Below are 24214 nucleotides of genomic sequence, written 5' to 3'. Positions count from 1 at the left end.
ATTCAAAATGCTGCAGCTAGAGTACTGACGGGGACTAGAAGGAGAGAGCATATCTCAACCATATTGGCCTCTCTTCATTGGCTTCCTGTTAATTCTAGAATAGAATTTAAAATTCTTCTTCTTACTTATAAGGTTTTGAATAATCAGGTCCCATCTTATCTTAGGGACCTCGTAGTACCATATCACCCCAATAGAGCGCTTCGCTCTCAGACTGCAGGCTTACTTGTAGTTCCTAGGGTTTGTAAGAGTAGAATGGGAGGCAGAGCCTTCAGCTTTCAGGCTCCTCTCCTGTGGAACCAGCTCCCAATTCAGATCAGGGAGACAGACACCCTCTCTACTTTTAAGATTAGGCTTAAAACTTTCCTTTTTGCTAAAGCTTATAGTTAGGGCTGGATCAGGTGACCCTGAACCATCCCTTAGTTATGCTGCTATAGACGTAGACTGCTGGGGGGTTCCCATGATGCACTGTTTCTTTCTCTTTTTGCTCTGTATGCACCACTCTGCATTTAATCATTAGTGATCGATCTCTGCTCCCCTCCACAGCATGTCTTTTTCCTGGTTCTCTCCCTCAGCCCCAACCAGTCCCAGCAGAAGACTGCCCCTCCCTGAGCCTGGTTCTGCTGGAGGTTTCTTCCTGTTAAAAGGGAGTTTTTCCTTCCCACTGTAGCCAAGTGCTTGCTCACAGGGGGTCGTTTTGACCGTTGGGGTTTTACATAATTATTGTATGGCCTTGCCTTACAATATAAAGCGCCTTGGGGCAACTGTTTGTTGTGATTTGGCGCTATATAAAAAAATTGATTGATTGATTGATTTTCGAGAAGCTGGTTCTAGCACATGTTCTCGGACCTGACCTGAGATCGCACTCTACATGTACTCCTTCCTTGGTATCCTAGGACTTCACTGATAACTACTGAAAGTCTCCATTTTACACTTTAATAGCAGAAGTCTTTCCATGAACTCATCAAAAAGAGCACATTGTCCCCCCTCAATTTGAGGGTTATGATTTTTTTTTCGCTACAAATAGGATGAATAAATGGGGTGGTGTTGTGGCACTTTATGTTAGTTCTACTTATCACTGTGGGGTTGTTCAGAATATGTGTTTCTCTTTGGAAAATATCATGGAATGTGTTACTGTGGAAATTAAACATGAAAAATCAAAAAATATAATTAGAAGCTGTGTCTACAGAGCACCAAGATCAAACATAAAAAAATATGTGGAAAAGCTGACTGAGATGTACAACTTTATTAAAAATAATAAGCTTTTATTTGTTTGTGGACACTTCAACATAGACTCTTAAATCCCCATGGTCAAATAAATATAACTGAATTTATAAATTCTGTATTTTGTATGGGAATGTATCCAGTGATTACCCATCCAACTAGGATAACTGAGAATACAGCGACACTTATTGATAATATATTGACAAACGCTACCGTGGGGAACATAGAAGGGGATTACTTATTAGAGATATCAGTGATCATTTGCCAGCTTTAGTAGTTTTCAATTCTTTAGTAATAAAACAAACATTAAGGGCACTTGGAAACTTTTAAATAAAATTGTAAATACGAAAAAAAAGTTGTTAAAGAATATCCTGCCTTTTTTGCACAAATACTAATACAGTTGTTAGGGGAAATAAAGCTATAGCAGATCACTTTAATGATTACGTTTTTAATGTGGGTAAAAATTTAGCAAACTCAATTGTATATTCTGGAACGTGCTCTTTGGACTACAGAGAAAAAATTTTATAAAATTCAGGATTCAATGTTCATAAAAGCAAATGATGAATATGAAATAATAGACATTGTTCACAAACTCAAGGGGGAAAACAAATCAATTGATAGCAATAACTTTGACATGTTTTTGATGAAAAAATATTGATTGTATTGTTAAACCTTTCACATATATTTACAACTTGTCACTAATGACTGGGAAATTTCCTTTTAGAATGAAATTAGCTAAAGTGATACTGTTGTTTAAATCTGGTGACAAACATGTCTTGTCAAATTGACCAATCTCACTGTTACTACAATTTTCAAAAAATTTGTAAAAGGTATTTGTAAAGAGGTTAAATGATTTCATAACTAAACATCACATACTTAGCGAACAGCAATATGGTTTCAGGAAAAAAAATGACACTACTTCACTGGCGGTAATTGATTTTGTTGAAAAGATTACAAATGCAATTGAAAATAAGCAATATTCTGTAGGGGTTTTTTATTTACAGAAAGAATTCAATACTATAGACCATACTGTGCTACTGAATAATCTACAGAGGTATGGTATCAGGGGATTGGCACATGACTGGATAGCTAGCTATTTACACAATAGGTATCAGTGTGTACATATTGGTGGGACAACCTCTGAATTTATGAAAATTACTTGCGGGGTGCCCCAGGGTTCAGTTCTGGGGACGTTTAGTTTCCAAGTCTGTAAGTTGTATTTTGTTTGCTGATGATACAACAGTGTTTTGTAGTGGGGATCCCTTGGGACAGACCTTGGACATGATGGAGAAGGAGCTACAGAAGTGTAAACAATGGTTTGATTCAAACAAATTATCGCTCCACTTTTGTAAAACAAAGTTTATCATATTTGGAAACAAGTCTAGGAAACTCTTCAGAAATGTATAATTAAGTGATATTGAAATTGAAACTTTCACACACATTAATGGAAAACACAATTTTGTTAAATCTAAAATACCAAAAGCCATTGCAATTTTGCATAAAGCACAAGATTTTATTTCCCAGTGCTCATTAATTATTTTATATCATTTACTGCCCATTCCATATATGACCTACTGTATTGAGGTATGGGGAAATACATATAAAACTAATACTAATCCAATATTGTTGCTGCAAAAGAAAGCTATAAGAATTATAAGTAACAAATCATAATGCGAGCCAACAAATCCATTGTTTGCTTGTTTACATATTCTACAATTCTGGGACTTGATTGAGTACATCACAATCCAAATTATGTATCAAGTTAAAAATAAACTGTTGCCACAACATGTCCAGGATCTGTTTAAACTGAGGGACTCCAGTTACAATTTGAGAGGAATTTTATTTTTGGAGAAATTAAGAATCCGAACTACTGCAAATACTGTGTTTTTGTTAAAGGTGTTAACATCTGGAACAACTGTCCTGACAATATTAAAGTACTTGGTACTTTAGTAGACTTTAAAAGACATTACAAGAATAATAAAATTGCTTGTTATAGTTTGAATATTTAGATTTATTGATTTTGTTGTTGCTTTTGGGATTGGGTGTAGGGTGCCATTGTTTGTCTGGTTGGGTTTGTAAATTGGAGTTCGTTGAGTAATTTTGCACACTTTTTTGGTATTTGTCATCATGGGTGCATGTTTGTGTGTATATGTGTAGATATATGTGTGTACATATTTCTGATTTTTATAGTATAAGGGGTGGATATTTATAAGCTTTGATTCTGTCCACACCCTTTCCTTCACACAGGTTCATTGTAGAGTTGTTTTCTTATGTTTTTTGTCATTGTTGCATTGTGTGCCAAATAAATCCATTCATTCATTCATTTGTTTCACTTACACTTTCGCTTTGGAATGGGTTCAAGAAGTTTCCGCCCATTTCGCCATCATCTCTCGGCGTTCCAGGAGGGTTGTTCATGCCCCCCATGTTATTAGGGGAGTTCTAGATGGAAAGAGGGTTAAAAAATTATCCAATTGCTTAATGTGAAGATATAAAATCATCATGATAGTGTAGTCAATGAGATTCTACACTAGTCTTCACCTTTGGCAACCCGTCCATATCCCCAGACCCTGGGTAAAATGAGAAAATGTTCAGACATTTTAACAGTGATTTCAATCAGTGAATAATCAAGACAGACTGTGCTTCAACCCACCTAGTGATCCGTTCATGTGGTGCGGCTCCATGGCCCCCATAGCTCCCATTGGCCCATCAGGCCCAGGTGCCATAGGGAACTAGCAAAGAGCAATAAACAGGAATTGTGAATGACTGTAAAATTTTATTTAATATATGACCTATTTGAAATAGTCATGATCTTATTTTTTTTAATATGGACTTGCTGGTTCATTTGCAGTTTATGTACACTAACCTCAGTGTGCGAGCATTATGGTTCTTTTATATTCAACCGTATTAGTGCTCAGTGATGTGGTTATAAGCCCCATCTCAACTGGATTAACTTATCTGCAAGGTTGCCTTATTTTAATCATGACAACATTCATAACTTAAGCTCTGGGATAATGTGCAATGTCTATAAAAGTTCAACAAACTGAACAAGTGAATCTTAATTTTTCCCAACAAATGGCTGGAGACCACTTGGGACATGAATAATACTGCCAAAGGATAATTTTGGTGGTAAGCAAAATGTACACTATTACCATTAATTTAGAAGGAAACAACACTAATGACCATAAATCAAGGTTTTTCAGGAAAAACACTTTTAAAAGTGTTTTAGATGGTTTTCTAAGAAAAACTAAAATAAAATGCTGTAACTCAAGCCATACTCCCAACTTACATTGGGTCTGTTGCCTCCTGGTCCAATGGGATTCATCATTGTATAGATATTTTCACTGGAGTTAGTCGAGTCTAAAATAGAGTAAGATACAAAAGATATTACATAAACATTATGAAGCTTATGAATGCTTAATAATGGAAAACAATAAATTAACTGTGTCTGGATGGGACAAGAGGAAACAGTCATGCTTTGTCAGTGAAGGAAGATGGGAAAGACATCTGACAGTGTTAGTGCTGGGGACACAGTTATGTGACGCACCACCTGGGCTGGGCATGATGGGAGTTCCAGGTGGACCTCCTCCGCCTGGGGGACCCTGGAGAACAATGAATTGCAGTGAGACTGACTTTATACTCATCACAACATTATAAAACAACAAAACAAAACATACAAAACAACAATAACATCATTGTGTAGAATGTCTAACTTACCACATAGTTTCCTGGAGATGAGGATGAGTAGGCTATCTGCAGGAAGAAATAAGACAAGATGTTATTAGACCTGCAGTTCAATGAAAAAGGAAAACCAAATAAAAAATAAAATACTGTGGAACAGGTAGGCAATACAAGCATCAGTGGCCTTTGTGGCCACCAGAACTCTGTGATTAGCAACAAGGCTTTTGTATGTAAACAAAAGGCTTACTTTACATGTGCCTGCCTGAACAAGCCCCTAGCTGTGCCAATATTCCTATTTAATCCAATATATACAAGAATAACTGTGAATTATTAGGTAAAAAGTTGCCAACATGGCCAAAAGTAAAAGGTTCACTGATTCTAATGTGTGCCTATCAGAACCCAAAATTTTTGTGCTGAATATGCAGTTTTTAGAAAGTTACTTGCAGACATTTTGCTAACGTGACTGACTGACTCCAATAATCATGTGCTTGCCCTGCTAATTACAGGGGAAAAACAAATGTACACATCCTGTTAAAATGGACAGCGGTGTGTTGCATCACTAAACCATCCATGAACACTTTTGAGTCCAGTTCAAAGTATCAATCTGGATGTTGTAAACAATTAAACTTTGGTGAAGAAAAGAAGAATTCATATACAGACTATGCGCCATCTCCAGATACTGTAGCCTGAAGCATATATGAGAGTCAACAACTCCCCCAAGAAGAGACACCAGTCCATCGCAGGTTGCTTACTCATCCAAATGCTGTTACTGATTTTAGACTGGGACAATGCAGATTAAATGTCTTGCCCAAGGACACAGAAGTGGAGAATGAGAGGGAATTAAACATAGGTCTCTTCAGAGGGTATGCAGTGATGTCATCAAACCACGCCCCAAGGCAGTATACATCCATGGCAGATGGGAAATGGCTGAAAGAAATTAATTGTTTACAGCAGCTGAATGTTGCAAAATTATGCAACCTAAGAGCAAAATCCTTTTTTTTGTGGCAAGGTCATTGAAGGATAGGTATATGATGAACATTGTGTGGACTGTACTTCAGGACCTGTATTTTTTGTAGATGTTTTCATAGCTGCTGGCTAGCAAATATGTCCCTGATATTTAACACTCGGACATCTACAACTATTTCATCAGGGATACAAATACTATGATGCGTGGTCCATGAACAAGATCATCATAAGACGTGTCTCAGATCATCACAGCAAAGGTGAGTTGCTTTGTGCAGTTTTGTTTTCTGAATGGCGCCACAGAAAATCACACGCACTCACAGTGCACAGGTTAGATTATGTTGTTCCTTCTGCTTAGTGAGACATGCAGATAAAATACATGTCAAATACTTTACATACCAAAGTAACTTGCTTTAATGATTGTCATCGTTTGTCACAAATGCAGGAGTTTGTGCGTTTACCGGCATTCATTCACAAAAAAGCTGGTTCAGCTTTAACAATGTCAATTAAACAGCCCCGTGGAGCTCTGACAAGCTGAAAACAGTCTACAACTTTTTGATTCATGATGTTTTTCTGTTTGACTCTAAAACTGTTTGATTCATGTTCTCACAATGTGGACTGTCCCGTTGTCCACCTTGTGAGAGCTGATAACGCAGTTTATGCACGAGCAAACACACCTGCTGTTGCTTTGTTTACCATACAGCATGCTGATATACGGCTGGCTTCCGGGTTTGACTACGTTACGTGCACACCCTCTCTCTGTATTGGTAGTGCTTCCTATCCCACTGAGGTACCTGCTCTGTTCACATTTGACATTTCATTTTGACACACGTTAACGCATCTAAAAGGGGTAGACAACATTGTGTCAAGTTGTTTCGACATAACAGTAATTTCTGATACTCCAATTTTACCAGTGGTCACTGATTCATGGATGCCTCTTGCCCCCGCCTGCCCAAGCAAAGCAGTGACAGCTGATAAAGTCTATTTGTCTAAACAATTGCTACCATATCTCCACAGTGTAAGGTCTTGTGCCCATATTAACTGAACTTGGGAACGTAGCAACACTGATTTGATTTGCATTATTAATTAGGTCATGGTGTCAGTGAGTGCAAAAACATATTTTGGCTACTGCAGACTATATTGTTTGAGCTAGACAGAGAAAATTTTGATACAGTCCACAACTGACTCCAACGGACCGGATATGTACCAGATAACCTTACCATTTAGGACAAGAGGTTATTTACACATAAGTGCTTGGCAACAGTGGTGCTTGCTCATGTGTTGGGTAAGGTCTGGCCTTTACTCGTGTATTAACGCCTTGAAATGACTTATGCTGTGATTTGGCACCTTATAAGTAAATTAAAATTGATTCAGTTCGATCCTGTACTCCATTAAAATTAATTATCCAATAACTACCAACAAAGTTTTTTCCTTTTAATGAATGTACATTAAATGTTGCATAGAGTGACATAAATGTTTTCTGTTAGGGTTGTGTGATCACTTAGTGTTTGTGTGGAACACAGTGTGTACGCATATTGTACATAAAAACCAATAAATGTATGTGTAAGTATGAAAATGGCTACTATGTTCCTTTAAACTGCAGAAAGGTGTGATTATTGCTGCATGATTATACTGGATTTTGCACATCAGCTACAGTTTATTGAGTACCAGTAACAAGTTTGTACACACTTTCCCATTGAATGGGACACATACACACATATACACATTTTATATATGAAAAAGGCATATGACTCACAGAGTTAGCATTAGGTCCCGGCCAAGGCCCTCTTCCTCCAGGACCCCTATGGGAGTGAAATAAATGAATGGAAAAGATAAAATGGAGATGGGAGACAGTGAATAGGTGTTTTAGACAAAACAAAAAATGTCTCCTAATAGAGACCAACTTAAAGTGACATATGTCTGGAGATTTCTTAAAGGTTACTGGGTGTAGTTGGTGTTTTAACTAACATGTTCATTCCCGGCATAGGACCACCCATCGAGTTTGGAGGAGGCCTCATGCCGCCATAATTCTGTTTGAGAAGACATAAAAAAAAAAAAAAAAAAAAAAAAAAAAAAAAAAAAAAAAAAAAAAAAAAAATTCAAGAAGGTCACATAACAATTACTCCTGTGATTCTTCTTTTTTATTTGGCAAGGGTTGTTAAGGTTACACCTTACTTGTGTGAAGTGCCTTGAGGCAACTTTGCTATGATTTGGCACTATATAAATTAAAGTAAATTGAAATTGAAAAAAATTTTGGTGCCGCCATTTGTACCTGTGGTCCCATGGCCATTCCTCGAGGAGGATTCATTCTCATTGGCCCACCCATGTTCGGATGTCCTGGAAGAACAATCCCAGAGTCACACACATGGCCTGAAAACACACTCATATTCAATGAAATCCACATATGGCTGTTGATTTTAAGTAGGAAATTAAGAAGGGTTTCAAGTTGCATTAGTTGTCAAATTTGGCATCATGGGGTGGTGCTGTGCAATGCCACACCCACCACACCACAGAACCACCTAGGATCACGAATGGCAACCACCCAGGCACACAACCGATTCACCCCCACCTCTTTAAATTAATCAGCTATCTGCCACAGCCAAGTGTTGAACCCGTGTGAAATGGTAATCATACACACACACACACACACACACACACACACACACACACACACACACACACACACACACACACACACACACACACACACACACACACACACACACACACACACACACACACACACACACTTAATTTAAAGTAACATTTAAAAGGTGGGCCAGATAGCGGTGGAGAAACAAGCAAGAGTAGGCCACAATTTGAATGGATGCAATGAGGGGAAAAAAATTACAGCCACTTCCACTTCAAGCCAGACGTCCAAAACAAATAAATGCACACAGCCTGACTACTGCTGGAGGGGGAGGCCAGGAGACAGTGAGAGAGTGCTGGAGAGAGACGCTCATGATACCGCATGTCACACATGCCCAAAATCCACTCCACTCCCCTTTACATGAAGGGAGATCCAATTAGCAATTACCATTATGTGAAATTGCATTCAAATCCACCCAACAGTCATGCTTAGAGGGGAAAATGAACGTTGGCACGCACTAAAGAAGGAGCCAATGCTGTGTAATCATTCGGGTACTGCTGCCAAGCTAATGGAAACGCAAGTACATTATCGAATCCAGACATTCATTTGATTTACTTAGTAATTGTTGCTTTTGATAGGCTAAAGAATAACAATTATCTTGTGCTTTTATCATTTATATAATGTTTATAGGCTGAGCTGAGTAGGCACAAATGATCCCACTCATGATGGTGAACAGAATTCTTTTTTCCGTTACTGGCGTTGCCGACTGAACAGTCCCCCCTAAAAATAGGTCCGCCCTGCCTTCACTGCGCATGTGTCACTTCTGTGTCAGCTGCAGTTCTTGGATTATCACCTCGTTTCTGCTTCAAACTGCACTCCAGTCATCATCTATCTCAGCGACAGATATCTGAAGCTTTTGTACAACAATCATTTCCACATAAATTCAGCATTATTTCATCATAAACGACAGAGGAAGCATCAGTAGTGACTTCACCAATTATTGCCTCATTTCTGCTTAAAACAGTCTTGTTTCTGCTTAAAACTGACTTTAGAACAATTTCAGAGGTTTTACCTTGTCATCTGATGGTTAATAATCACATTATTCCCTTTGATTGATTTGGGTGGAGAGACTCAGTCTCAGACGAGCTGCTGTGGTCCCAAATGACACATGTGCAGTCAAAGCAGGGAGCCACAGATTAATTGCAATGTTTACATAAGTGCGATGTTGTGTTATGATGACTCGTGTGATAACTGTTAATTCTGATGCAGTCACAGTAAAAACAGTAGCTGCTCTCCACTGTGACAAAATGTGATAAATGTAGCCTGTTAGAAACAGTCTGCTAGAGGCTCAGCTTTGTGTATACTTGTATGTGTTGTAATCAATATAACTCTGAAAATTTAAGAAATATATCTGTGTGATCAGACAGCCTGAAAACAGTGGAGTGGTCTGCATGCATGTCGTGCGATATGGTGCATGCTGCTCCGTTACAGAACAGACTCATCAAGAAAGACTCTCTCAAAGTAAAATAAAAATAAAGGCTACCAGCTCCACTGAGGAGAACAAAACACAAAAGGGAATAAACTGAACAGGGCACTCACCCACTTGTACTTGTGTATCTATTTTAAATAAATAAATGCAGTCTATTTGCAATGATTTCCAAAATTAAATATGTAAAGTCCACTCCATCAAAGAAGTCCCCCCACACAGATTGCACGCAATCGCCAACCAGTGTGGTGAAGCTCCTCACAAAGTTCTCTCACAATTCTGGCATGTTAGATAGAAAGTCCTTTATCTCTTGAAAATAATGAATTCCTGCTTTTTTCCAATGCAAGAAATCCATCTGTATGTTCAGGCAGCCTGTAAAAACAACACTGTGGAGACATTGGCGCATTAGCATTCACAGGGGGACTAAAATAGTGTCCTGCGAAGTCAAGTCAACACACGCCAAGGATCAAAAACCTGACAGGCTCTTCAGAAGCTTCGTTATTGGACATAGCAGCGTTCTCTGTCTGTCAGCCATCGGGATGTTTCTGCTTTTCCTAAAATGTACATCACACGCCAAGAAATGCAGAGTAAGACGTTTTCCGAAATGCACCTGCTGACTAGTGGAGCGAGAGGAATAATTAGGAATAAAATACATCAGCGACCACTAATTATTACCACTTGTGCGCAGATAGACTTACAATCATGGATACTTTGATGTGTTGCTAACTGGGACGTTAAATAACGTGCAACATGTCCTTGTTTTTATAGTTGTTTGTGGCTTTTTTTTTTTTAAGATCTAAAGGATAATGTTTGGTGTTATTTGCCCATTCCATTCCATTTTTCCATTCTTCTTGCAAAAAGAAAGGCATAAGTACTTCTTAGTCTGTGTAAATTGGTTTCAGTATCAAATTTAGTTATTTCTTACGCTGCAAGTTCATCATTAGCACTTACATTTTTTTTCGGGGTCAGAAAGCTGGACTTTTTGGGATTTGTTTTTTTTCTAATACAGAGGGGTGTCAAAATCTGAATCACAAAGACAAGGCAAGATTTTCACACTTTGAAGTGAATGCCGCCAACCTGGTGATATTGTGACTTGGGAATTCAAACTTAAAATTATGGAGGGGAAATATGTATTTTAAAAAAAAGTCTGGAATCTCTCACATTTTCTTTTTTTGAAATTATCTTTTTATTTGGAAATACATGTTATAATACATCCAAATACAAATACAACCACATTTTTTAACTGTTATGTTATACAGATCTGAGTTTCCTATAGTTGCAATGGAATTTCTTGTTCCAAAGGTTTGTAACGGCTGTATGGCTGGTCCATTTCCTTTTATTTTAACACCGTAAAAGAGGGTGAAAGGAAGAAAGGGGTGGGGGGGGACAGGACATGTACAGTTGAACTTTTTACATCCAGAGGGGTTATAAAACAACATTCAAAAATACATAAAATACTTTTTAAAGAGTATCTGCAGTATCTTAGTTTCATTCAGTTGTGTCAGTCACTGAGATACTGTTGAAGACTTGAAAACAGAGAAAGAAAGAAAGTAAAAAAAACAAAAAAAACCTGTGTAGTAGATGAGAGGTTGCCATTCCCTTAGTTCACTATCTTGATAAAGTCTGGTCTTTGAGGTCTAATAAAATGCACCCATCTTTTCCAGTTTTTCATAAATAGATTTAGATTCAAAGAAAAGGTAACCTTTTCCAAAATGTATATTTCCATTGTCACATCTATCCAGTTATTAATTGTAGGTCCAGTTTGCAGCCTCCATCTCTTAGTTAAAGCCTTTTTCCCAGCTGCCAGCAACACCCCTATCAGATACTTATCTTTAGCCATCAGTCTTGGTGGGATAAGTCCTAAGTACATGGTTTTGAAGTCGAATGGTATCCATGTATTGAGGACTTCCTGTATTGCATTATGTATGTCTTTCCAATAATTTAGTATTTTTGGACAATCCCAAAAAACATGATAATGATTTGCAGTCTGACATCCACAGCCTCGCCAGCAGAGAGCATTACTATTGTTTTGGTGCACCTTCATGACTGGGGTGATGAAGTATCGGGTTATATTTTTTCCAACAGAATTCCTTCCATGCATGAGATTTTGTAGTTTTCCATTGAAATATACAAATGTCTTCCCATTCTTTATCTGTTGTTATGTTTCCTTCCCTTTCCCATTTAACTTGTATATATTTTGTTGAATTAGTTTCTAAATTCTGTAGACTCTTAAACAGTCGGGAGATAATCCCTCTCTCTATGTTCGATTTGTATGCATCAATAAATAATTGAACAAATGGTTTACTGGCCTCTCTACCATCCCAGTTTTTTATTTTCTGATTATAATAATGTCATAATTGGAGGTATCTATAGAAATCTTGTCTTTGTAATGAAAAATTATCCTTTAGACTTTGAAAACTCATAAAAGTATCCTTCTGAATAATGCTGCACATTGATGTGATGCCTTTTTCAGTCCAAACTTCGAATCTATCATCAAATTTGTTTGGTATAAAATCCGAATCATAGGCACACCAACTTAGAATTCTAACCCCCTCATTCAGTTTATATTTTCTAATTAATGATTTCCAAGTTTTGAGAGTGGAGTTCAGTCATGGATTTTTGAGTCCATCTATGTATTGTTGTAAATTTTTATCCGGTAGTACGGCCTGTATATGTAAGTCAGGTATCAGACTGCACTCAATATCTTTCCATTGTGCCTTGTAGGAGGGGTTGCACCAACAGAGCAACGCTCTCATCTGTGCTGAGACAAAATATTTTTCCAAGCATGGTAGGCCCCATCCCCCCTTCTGTTTAGGTAGCTGTAACGTTTCATATTGGATTCTGGGTTTCTTCCCTTGCCATATAAATCTTGATATTATTTTATCCCATTGTCCAGTTTGTTTTCTTGTAATTAAGATTGGTAGCGTTTGAAATAAGTAAAGGAACCTCGGTAATATATTAATTTTTATTGTTTCAATTCTTGCGCTCAGACTCAGAATGGGTATAAGATTCCACCTCCTAAGATCCTCCTTAATCTTACAAAGCAGAGGTTCATAATTTTTCTAATAAAGTTTTGTCAAATCTTTCGGTAGGTTTACTCCCAGGTATTTAAAGGATTCTGTTTTCCATCTTAAAGGATATTTTTCTTTTAATTTTGCACATGGACTGAAGTTATATGCTAGAGTTTCAGTTTTATTGACATTTAGTTTATACCCTGACATAGAACCTAAGTTCTTTAAAAAAGTTAAAACCTCCGGCAAGGATGTCTCAGGGTTTTTGAGATACAGGAGGACATCATCTACATAGCATTATTTTATGTTCAATTTTGTTGATATAAATTCCCTTGATTTTAACATTCTGTCTAATGTGTTGGGCTAGCGGTTCTAGGAATAGGGCGAAAAGGAGTGGAGACCAGGCACATCCCTGCCTCACTCCTCTCTCTAAGATGAGTGGTTTGGATAGGTATCTGTTTATTTTAATTCTTGGCGTAGGACTGTTATAAATAGCTTTGATGCTGTTTACCATTATTTCATTAAAACCGAATTTAATTAGGACCTTAAAGAGGTATTGCCAGCTGACAGAATCAAAGGCTTTTTCTGCATCTAGATTTAGGATTAAGGCCTTTATCTTATGTTGTTTTATGTGGTCCATAATGTGCAGGGTGCGTCTTATGTTGTCTTGTGTGAGTTGTGCGTGTATAAAACCTGTCTGATCATTGTGAATTAGGGTAGGCAGCATTTTTTCCATTCTTTGGGCCATTATCGATGTGTATATGCGGTAATCAACATTGAGTATCGAAATTGGTCTGTACGATCCGCACTCGAGTTTGTCTTTCCCCTCTTTATGTATAAGGGAAATAATGGCTTCTTTGCAAGACGGTGGGGTCTCTGCTTTTTTCAGTGCCCAGTTACATGCTGTTAGCAATATAGGCATAAGTTCTACCTTAAATGTCTTGTACCATTCGGTTGTAAACCCATCACGACCTGGTGATTTATTGCATTTTAATCTGTTTATTGTGTCTAATAGTTCTTTTGGGGTTATTTCTGTACTTAGAGTTTTGTTTTGTTCCTCTGTCATAGCTGGTAGATCTAGAGTTTCTAGAAATGAGTCAATCTGATCTCCTTGAGTCTCTGTTGTTCTAGAATAAAGCCGCTTGTAGAATGATTCAAAAGCTGCTTCGATCTGTTCTTGTTTGCTCTCAATGCTACTTTTTTTGCGTGTCTCGAATTTTATATATCATATTGTTTGCATATTGCTTTTTCAGTTTCCAAGCCAGTAATTTTGTGAATTTAGGACCATTTTCATAAAATCTTTGTCTAGTAAAGAGCATTTTCTTCTCAATTTCCTGTGTATACATTAGATTAATTTCATTTCTAACTTTTTTATTTTTTGCAGTGTATGTGAATCTTGATTTAGTGCATGGTAGCTTTCCAATTGTTTTAATTGTTTTTGTAGATCAAGCAGTTTTCCTTGGCATAATTTCTTTTTGAGCGAGGATATAGCCATGATCTTGCCCCGTAGAACAGCCTTTGCTGCATCCCATATCATAAGTGGTGAGGTTTCTCCATTAGCATTTTCCTTTATGTACATTTGAATTTCATTTGTCATTTGCTTCTTGAACAGTGGGTCATTGAGGAGGTTGGAGTTAAACCGCCATGTTGTATTCCTCCTGCAACTTTCCAGATTGAGGGTGAGGTATATTGGGGCATGATCACTTAGGTCCATTGTGCCAATTTCTGAGTCTACAATCCTTGACTTGTCTCGGGCTAATATGATGAAGTAATCAATTCTGGTATATACTGAATGGGTGGTGGAATAGTGTGTGTATTGTGTAGCAGAGGTGAACATTTCTCTCCATATGTCAATTAATCCTACTTCATTCATCAATTCTTTAAATTTCTTACTTATTGCTTTAGAGGCATATGAGGGTTTTGATACATCTACTTTGGTTGCAGATGTAGGTTTAAGTCTCCCCTCCATATTAAAACCCCATCTGACTGACTCACTATCCTATCAAAGATTTTTTTGTAGAACAAAAAATTACTTCCAGGGGGGCGTATATATAAAGTAGAGTGACATCTGTCCCTTCTAGTATACCTCTAACCAAGATAAATCTGCCTTCTTTATCTTTCTGAACATAGGTCTGTTGAAAAACCAGTTTGTTGGAAAGTAGAATAGCAACACCTCTCTTGTTTTATATATAGCTTTATATGATGAAAAGGTTTGAGAAGCCCATTTTTCTTAATTTCTCATGTTCCGCATCATTTAAGTGCGTTTCTTGTAGATATACAATTTGTGCCTTCTCTTTTTTCATTTTCGACAGTATCTTACTACGTTTCACTGCATTCAATATTCAATTCACATTGAAGGAAACAAATTTCAGTTTTTGGTTAGCCATTTCCTTTTTTATGTGAGGTCAAAATGTCATAATTATATGTTATAGGTCTTCCCTCTGGTGAAGTATTGAAGAGCACGCAAGTGAATACATAACTAAAGCAGCTATTAACGTTGAACAAGCTGAACAAGTACAAAACTTTAGCTTCAAAAAAAGGGAATTTGTTGAGTGATCCCTTAAATAGCCAGAGTATCTCTGACTTTGGAGGGAAAGCCTCTTTAAACACCTGCAGGTAGAGGGCCCTCCCTGGGAGTTTAAGCCATAAAACGTCCACTGCCTTTAGATGGTTGTTGTCAGCCTCCGACTGATTTTAGTATCTATTTATTTTGAGGAGATTGGGGGGGGGGGGGGGGGGGGCATGTCTGAGACCTGTCTATCTACTCCTATTGAGAAGAGTATAATCTTTCTCCAGGTTAATAATATACTATTATTTATCACGGCCTTTGCTCTTGATCAGTTTTGTTTTAAAATTTGAGCTGGGTAGAACCGAATGTTTCAGATTTTTTTTTCTGTCTCTTTCTTTCTTTTCCTTTTAATCATTTTAACTATTTTAAGTGGAAGTTTGTCGTCTGAAGATCTGCAGCTTTTCTCTGATGACGGTGCTCTGTGGTGAACCTCCGGTGTGCGCCACTCGCCCTCCTCTCGCTGTGTGCCAGGGGTTCTGGTTCAGTTTCTCGAGTGGATCTTCTGGTGGGGGGACAGCTTTGTCCGGGAGACCCCTGGCCTCCATGTCACTCGTGGCTTCGTTGATCGTGTGGTAGAGTCGTGTCCCAGAGTCGTGTCCCATCCTCATAGAAGACCCGCAGTTTGGCAGGATACGGTGTCTGGAAGCGAATTTTCCTCACTTTTAACATTCGTTTCACTTCATTGTATTCCTTCCTCTTATTCAGGACAGCTGAAGGGTAGTCATGATCAAAGTATATTCTCTGGTCGTCCAGGAGAATTTCCTTCTTTTCCCAGGCTCTGTGAAGGACTTCTTTTGCTTTATATCCGTGAAATTTAATTACAATCGATCGAGGTCTGTCTGTAGCGGCAGGATTTGCGGCCAGCGCTCTGTGTGCTCTTTCAATGTGTAGTTCAATGGTCGGGGGAAAATCCAGCTTTTCTCGGAGAAGCGTCTCAATAAAACTTATCATCAAGTTTCCCTCTTTTTCTTCTGGTACACTGTACAGTCTGATATTCTCCCTTCTTGTTCTTCCCTCCTGATTGATTAGCTTCTCTTCATGTTGCCGCTGAATCTTTAACATGTTGCTTATCACTTCCTCGACTGTTAGCACCCTAGCTTCGGCACTGTCAATGCGCTCCTCCGCTTCTTCAATCCTCTGGTTTGTTTTGTTAATCTCGTCTTTTATATCGTCCAACTGCTGACCGTTCTCTTTTCGGAACTCTAGTATTTCTTGTAGAATCCGTTCCATATTCACCTTTGGTCTTTCGTTGCTTTTCTGCCGTCCGCCGTCTTTAGCATTAGCACCTGCTTCTGTAGCTTGTCTTTCATCCTCGGTTTCATTGAACTCCGCTGCGTTTTTCTTACTTTTTGTCCTCATCTCCATTGTTCCGCCGCTATCCAATTGTTTTGGTATGTTTTTGTGGTTATTCTCTAGTTAGCAGGGTGTTTTAGTATTTTGGTCGGAGGAGACCGTGTTTTACTCTGCCATCTCAGTGGTGGCGGAAACCGGAAGCCTCACATTTTCAACTGTCTTTCTGTATATTTTTTTTTCTTTCAAATATGTTTACTGCACATTTGAAACATTTAGTGTGACAGTGAAATAAAAACATGTTAGATTAATTTCACTAATCAACAATTCAGCACAGAGTCAGACCAAAAACAATACTAAAAGGCAGAGGTGGGATGAAGTCACTGTCAAGTCATTCTCAAGTCATCAATCTGCAAGTCCCAAGTCAGCTTGCAAGCAATTGGTGGTTATTATGACTTGAGACTTGACTTGGAACTTGCTGATTCATGACTTGATGGTGACTTCGTCCCACGTCCGCTAAAAGATTTTCATTTTTGTTTTAGGACTTCAGGACACAAGGTCGAATGGGACCCCGAGTGGAAGCGCTGTATGCAGCTTCGGCTGATAGTTGCCAACAGCACTGCTATCCTAAAGATTTTTGGGAGAACCCTGATCTGACGTTTTCAGTTATTCTTTTTTTTTTTTACATCAATGTGGAATACATCTTTAAATCAGTTTTTTTGTGTATTTATTGCTTATTAAATTAAAATGCATGGCACAAATCACAAATATTTATATTTAACCAAGGTTACTGACTTTATGCTCCTCGTCTCGTCCATGTACGTGTATTACTGCAGTACGGCCATCAGATAACGTGCCTTATGTTTACATTAGGTGTATTGACCCTACCGGGTGGAAGTTACAATATACTGGTGTGCAGGACTAACAAAAGGGTTTCAGAATGAAAGCTCAATATATATTATATTTCAAGGAGAAAACATTTTTTGACCCGGACTTGGGAACAGCAAGTAGGGACCTGACTGAGCATCTAACTCGTATCTGGCTGGCCCCAGACACGCGTTAAACATATTATCGTTTTAAGATCACTTCTACAATGGAATTGCAGTCAGTAAACTGATGCCGAAGGGCTGATTTGACGTTATCTGTATAAATCAGCTAAAGCGGAGTTATCCAAGCGAAAGGAAATAAATCCCAAAACAGACCTCAACCAAGACAACTGTCCCATTCGTACCTTGCGGTCTTGTCGGATCCAAACTGTTTGGCAGGAGAGGTTGAGATCCAGGGATTCCCCCAGGAGGCTGACAAAGGAGCAGACATGAAAAAAAAAAACTTCTTGGCAACAGACACACGAGGAATTGTCAAAATCAATAAGATAAGCCAAAACACCTGTACCTGATTTGGCATTCGGAGCGAGGGGCGTGGCCCTCCTGGATACCGTGGTGACATGAATGGCTGCAAGGGTAAAACATGGGGAAAGAAAAAGGAGGGTTGAGGTTGGGACATGTGGAGAAAGACATTTTCATTATTGATAAATTCAAGGGTACTCAAACACTGAGGAGCACACAGAGGCGGAGAATGAAGGATGACGCGAATGTCGCAAATTCAACATTGCTTAAAACAAATAAACATGGAATGACAACTGCTTCAATACACAAACACACCGGGGACACAGGATGTGCATTTTGTGTGTGCGTGTGTGTAAGGACAGCACTCCCAGAGCTCCCTGCACACTCCGCTCTCACTATGGTGTAAGCTGATTCGGCCTGTGGTCTGCCTGGCGAGGAGAGAGACACCTCAAGCCAACGACACCGTTCAAAACCTGAGAGGAAGCATGTCTACACTCCCTTCTTGTGCACAAGATGAAAACCAGAAACCACAAGAATGAAGAGACGAGCCGCCGCAGTTAATGGGCACAGGCTAGCGTTACCTCGACAGTGGGCTGTGTGGCTACTGTTCTGGCTACATGCTGAATCACACATCAAAAGATTTACAGCAGAAAACTATTTACTACTTTGCAGCTTGTGTGAAGCAAAACTCTTGATTTTCCTGTGCGTGTGTTTTCAGGCGTTTCTGACGTGCTTGTCCATACTGCCTGCCCCCCGTTTTATTTATTAGGCGCTAGAACAGGCAAGCACAGGGGAGGAAAGAGGTGTATGCTTGTGAATGAGTGTGGACGAGCAGATAAGTGTGCAACCCCCCACGTGCTGTTCCAGAGGGGGTGCAAAGAGTGAATTATTCATCCCGCGCAGGGACAGCCGATTCAGGGCCTTGAAGAGGAGCAGGCCCTGCAGTCTCTGGATGCACTGCTTCCGTAGGGGCGTGGGGTGGGGGAGCAATATCTACAGGGACTTAGCCACAACAAAACTAGAACTAACGGTGATTGAGGGGGTGACAGGACAAAATCCCAGCGGACAAAATCTTAACCCCTTATTACAAAAGTGGACAAAATCCCAGTCTCATTTCACTTAAGGAGTTTCAGCTTTTTCAAAGTGCTGAGTACTGTGTTGAGGTGACACCATAGTTGTTTATAGTAACTATGATACTCTATTTGAAAGTGTGAAAAAATATAATTTAATGTGTGTGATGAACTATAAATAAATATTTTGAATGTATATATGTGTTATTATTTTATATTTATACATATATATTTTAGATTTATATTTATTCATGAGACTGGGATTTTGTCCACTTTTGTAATAAGGAGTTGGGATTTTGTTCGCTGGGATTTTGTCATGGAACCCTTGAGGGGAGAAGAAGAAAGTGTGCAAGTTGAGAGAGAGAGAGAGAGAGAGAGAGAGAGCGAGAGAGAGAGAGAGAGAGCGAGAGAGAGAGAGAGAGAGAGAGAGAGAGAGAGAGAGAGAGAGAGAGAGAGAGAGAGAGAGAGAGAGCGCGAGATAAAAAAGTGCTTGTTTGCGTGTAGGGGGGGGGGGTATTGGAGGAAATGGAAGAGACAGGGGTGTTTGTAAGAAAGCATTTGAATCTTACCTGACCATGGGGTCCCATCATTGGGTTGCTGGGGTTGTGAGGGGGGGGCTGTGCGTGGGGGGACTGTTGAGAGCCGGGAGGTCCCTTTAAGAAAGAAAAGCGATATCAGAGAGGGCAGGGGCCAATGGGAGTTTACACTTGGAGGAATTAGTGGGTTAAAATTATAAGAAAAAGCAAGACGAGGAAGGAGGAATCAGCAGGGAGTTTTTATGTTGAGTTGGACGACAAGAAGTGGGAAGTGGGGGTAACCGACTGAAAAAATTGGGCATTTCATTAAGTACCACACCATTTACCCAAAAGCCCAAAACATGTCTATTGTCTGTATTTAATGTGACTAAATATTCCCAGTGACCCTTAACTGGAATAAGTGGTTGAAGATGAATGAGTGAGTGAGTGAGTGAGTGAGTGAGTGAGTGAGTGACTAAATATTGGCTCGTACCATCAGCCAAACGGACACACGTCAGAGGACTACATGAAGTTTAACCCTGAACCACATGGGGGCAGTATTGCCCAAGCCAAGAGGACAGGCAGCAGGACAGCCACAAGTGGCAACTCCAATCAGCTAATATTCGCAAAACAAGTTCCTTGGAGTTTTTAAACGTTCTTAGCATTCATTGCATGGTTATTCTACTATGAGACAATCCCCTAGAACCTCCTGCCTAATTTCCAACATTTCACCCCAAACGAGAGGTCAACGGCTCCTAATAAACAACTTATGCATCTCTCTTCAGAGCCTAGATCACAACTTTTTCATTACAAGTGTGTGAAGAACAGCAAAGAGTTGCTGATCAAGGCAGGGATTTGAGGAATCACCATGTATTCACTGCCACATGGAGTCAGAGGAGTTTGGATGTTTGTGTCCCTAAAGTTATCCAGCTGATGACACCTGTATCTGCTTCATTTTGATGATGATGAATTTTCTGTAAATATCACCTTAACTTAAAAAAAGTCACTGAATCCTCATCATTTTAAAATAATGTGTTGTTGACATACATGATCGTATCATGCAGTTTGAACTACAGTCCAAGCTTCCTGTTACAAGGTCCCTTGAAAACAGCACGCACACACACACACACACACACACACACACACACACACACACACACACACACACACACACACACACACACACACACACACACACCCTCCCCCAATCTCACTCCCCAACCAATGTTATAAATAGCACTTCCATGCGTCTCTCCTCACACTGTCTCCCCACACCCTTCCCCTGGCTTATTCACAATGATACTCTCACTAGTCGTCTCCCCCCCCTCCCCCCCCACACACACCCTCTCAGTACATCGCCTCTCATCAAGCTAACAATGAAGATGTAGGTAGCCACAAAAACAAACACGACCCCGGTCATGCTGATCTTTCTCACTGCCTCACTGTTTCTACCTCTTCATCCTTTTCTCTTCATTATATTGCTCGTTTTCTCTCCTGCACATCCCCACCACCTTATCGTGCCTCCTGCCAAATGCCAGCGCTGTCCGTCACACCACTGCCTCACACAGAGTGTGCATCTCTTTTTTCTTCTTCTTCTATTTGAGAACATGTGAAACTGTGTTAACTGCGTGGACGTGTGCCTGTATGTGTGTGTGCAGATCTCCATCCACTGCCGGCATCTGTGTATCTCACTCTCCTCAGACAGCAATCTCCCACATTAAAACGCCTCTCTTCACAGTACCGGGAAGGGTCAGAGACAGAGATGGAGATAGAGGTTGAGATAGTCCAGAGGTTGAATATGAGATGTTTGAGTCACGAACTGGTCGAACAACCCAGCAAGAGTAAAGAAAGGATGAATGAATGTGTGAGCTCTGCTCCCCTCCACAGCATGTCTTTTTCCTGGTTCTCTCCCTCAGCCCCAACCAGTCCCAGCAGAAGACTGCTCCTCCCTGAGCCTGGTTCTGCTGGAGGTTTCTTCCTGTTAAAAGGGAGTTTTTCCTTCCCACTGTAGCCAAGTGCTTGCTCACAGGGGGTCGTTTTGACCGTTGGGGTTTTACATAATTATTGTATGGCCTTGCCTTACAATATAAAGCGCCTTGGGGCAACTGTTTGTTGTGATTTGGCGCTATATAAAAAAATTGATTGATTGATTGAGCTACAGAGATGGGTGGAAGTAAAATACTAAGAGTGCAACCAAAAGAAGTGGAAGAGTGTGAAAAAAATTTGATGATGCTAACTTAATTGTCGTGTCCACTGATGAGGCGTCACAAAAACAGATTTACAGCCACAATGGAATTAAAAAAAAAAAGTTATAAATTGTAGCCTTAAACACCCAACAGACACAGACGTAGTACAGCTAAAAACAAAACAAAACAAAAACAAAACATTTTGAGGTATGTCTCCGTTGCTTTAAATGGAAAGGAGCCACTGCTCAGATAGTGTGGGCGTGTCACACAGCATAGATAAGCTCAGTGGGTGTGTCTCACAGAAAAAGCAGAAGTTCACATATTGGCTTCTGCTACATATATCACAGGCAACTAAAATAAGCTATTTCAGATCTAGATTTTGCATATACAGTAGCAGTCAATATGTAATCTGTAATTACATTATTGCAGCAAAACTTATTTGCACACCGTGGAAAGTTCTAAATGTTGAACTTTGACCATAGAACATGCTGATCTTAGTGTGTGTATGTGTGCAGTCATTGTTTGTAGAGTAGTGACAGTGCTGTAATGCATAGTAACATACACACCAGAAATTCCAGAATAATGCAACAACAAATTGCTTTCTTATTGCAACAAAAATGTAAAAACCTGCAAGGGGAGACATTCGCTTTCAAATACAGCTATTTAGTGCATTTGAAAATAGTGTGACATCTGAAATAAGTACAGCTAATCTCAAGCTAATGGCATGGCTGAGGCTAAAAATGTTTATCACTTGGAAGCAAGACAGAAGAAATATGGAAAAAGTGCCACAGAAACCACTGGGGGTGTTTCACGATGAGTGTGAGATCACCATAATGTGAACACACCCGATAGAGCTGTGGGACTTTGAGAATGTTTAACATGAATTGTCATCCACAAACAACTGCTAAAAAGTAGACAAAGCAATTTTGCACAACATGCAAACTCAAATTATTCATCATGCACTGTATGCCACAGCCAGAGTCTGACATGTAACTTTAGATAAAAGATGCTTATATGTGACACAGAACAGTATGCGTTGGTCTCAAATGTTGACTATATGTGGAAACTTTTAATACTTAAAATGACAAATTATTTGTCTAAAAGCATTCAGCCCTTTAATAGCTTTGACAATTAAACATTTCCCACAAATTACATTACTGAGCAAAACTAGGTGCAGTGTAAAAATAACAAGAAGCTACTAACTATCTTATGTTTATTGTACAAACTTAAAAACAATCACTTTATTTATCTTTTACAATCACTTTACTATTGAGCAGTTGAAAGCAACTATCTTTGAGTGGTCATGTACCAGGCAGTGAGCCTACTAAGAAATCACAAGTTCTTTTATTAAAAAAAAAGAAAAAAAAAGTTAGTTTCAGGGATTAAATTGACACTGGTGGATGTTGTGGAAATGCAGACATTTCAAAATAAGCTTTTCTGATAAAATTATATTTTTTAAAAAATGGGTGGGGGGGATCCCCAATTCCCCAAACTACAGTTTTAATAAATTTAATTACTGTATAAGTCATCATAATTTGAGAGATGAAAGAATGATAGCAAGATGTAATCAACAGGACAGTAAGAGTGGCGGTAAATCATACCTGGAAGAAGCCTGGTGGCATTGGACCGCCCGGCATGGCGTCGTTAGGGGGCATGTTGCCCATCACTGGGCTTGGTGCTGCCGCTGCACTCTGAAACACACAGATTAAACTTAAACTATTGAAAGCTGTGCTCTGTGTGTGTGCGCGTGTGAGAGCTTCTCTCAGTGTTCTACAAGAATATTTAAAGAAAAAAAATGTAATAGCCTAAAAATTACTACAGGGGGCAATGTCTGCTCCTGTAATCAAACCAAACCCTAATCCCATCCATCTGACGTCTAATGGTCAATTCAGAAAAGTGACTACTGTTACTAACTTTGAAAGTTCCCCTCAGCTCTGTGGTGTCGGGCGAGAAGAGAGATGGCATTAAGGAAAATAAAGGAAACCTTATATCTTTGTGTGGACGAGAGCTACGTGAAGGAGTGTCTTCTCTTCTATAGGTTCAAAGGACAAAAGGAGGAACCAGCGCAGTATTATTCCAGTACTGTAGAACAATCAGGTTTCTGATCACAATAATTTCACAAGTAGCTGTGTCTAAAGTGGAACGAGAGCAGACTGCACCAAACCAGCGACCTGTGCATCACAGGACTGCATTGTCACCCTGTACTTAACCACGACCTCCAAATCAAATCTAATTCATTCACATAATATGTGATGACTGTTATTGCTCTGTGCGGTTGAGTACATTTAT

The 24214-nt window shown here is 39.3% G+C and overlaps 1 protein-coding gene across 3 annotated transcripts in view; it reads right to left on the bottom strand.

Annotated features, from left to right (window-relative positions):
- The window catches only part of zgc:110158 (uncharacterized protein LOC553590 homolog), a 133250-nt gene that overhangs the window by 5452 nt on the left and 103584 nt on the right, over positions 1 to 24214 (bottom strand). Inside the window, exons 5-17 of one of the 3 annotated variants that reach the window (XM_034159857.1) lie at positions 23527 to 23616; positions 19794 to 19877; positions 18201 to 18260; positions 18040 to 18106; positions 8135 to 8199; positions 7831 to 7892; positions 7619 to 7664; positions 4936 to 4971; positions 4769 to 4820; positions 4508 to 4578; positions 3872 to 3950; positions 3760 to 3788; positions 3559 to 3660 (exon numbers count right to left, since the gene is read on the bottom strand). In XM_034159857.1, the coding sequence (XP_034015748.1) occupies positions 3559 to 3660; positions 3760 to 3788; positions 3872 to 3950; positions 4508 to 4578; positions 4769 to 4820; positions 4936 to 4971; positions 7619 to 7664; positions 7831 to 7892; positions 8135 to 8199; positions 18040 to 18106; positions 18201 to 18260; positions 19794 to 19877; positions 23527 to 23616 (843 nt within the window). Of the gene's footprint in view, positions 1 to 3558; positions 3661 to 3759; positions 3789 to 3871; positions 3951 to 4507; positions 4579 to 4765; positions 4821 to 4935; positions 4972 to 7618; positions 7665 to 7830; positions 7893 to 8134; positions 8200 to 18039; positions 18107 to 18200; positions 18261 to 19793; positions 19878 to 23526; positions 23617 to 24214 lie in introns of all 3 variants that reach the window. The other 2 variants (XM_034159856.1, XM_034159858.1) reach the window with 2 other exon arrangements.

The sequence above is a fragment of the Thalassophryne amazonica genome, chromosome 19 (assembly GCF_902500255.1).
Source record: "Thalassophryne amazonica chromosome 19, fThaAma1.1, whole genome shotgun sequence".
NCBI classification, from domain to species: Eukaryota; Metazoa; Chordata; class Actinopteri; order Batrachoidiformes; family Batrachoididae; genus Thalassophryne; species Thalassophryne amazonica.
Note: the sequence above shows the minus strand (reverse complement) of the source record. Positions and strands in the feature narration are given on the sequence as shown.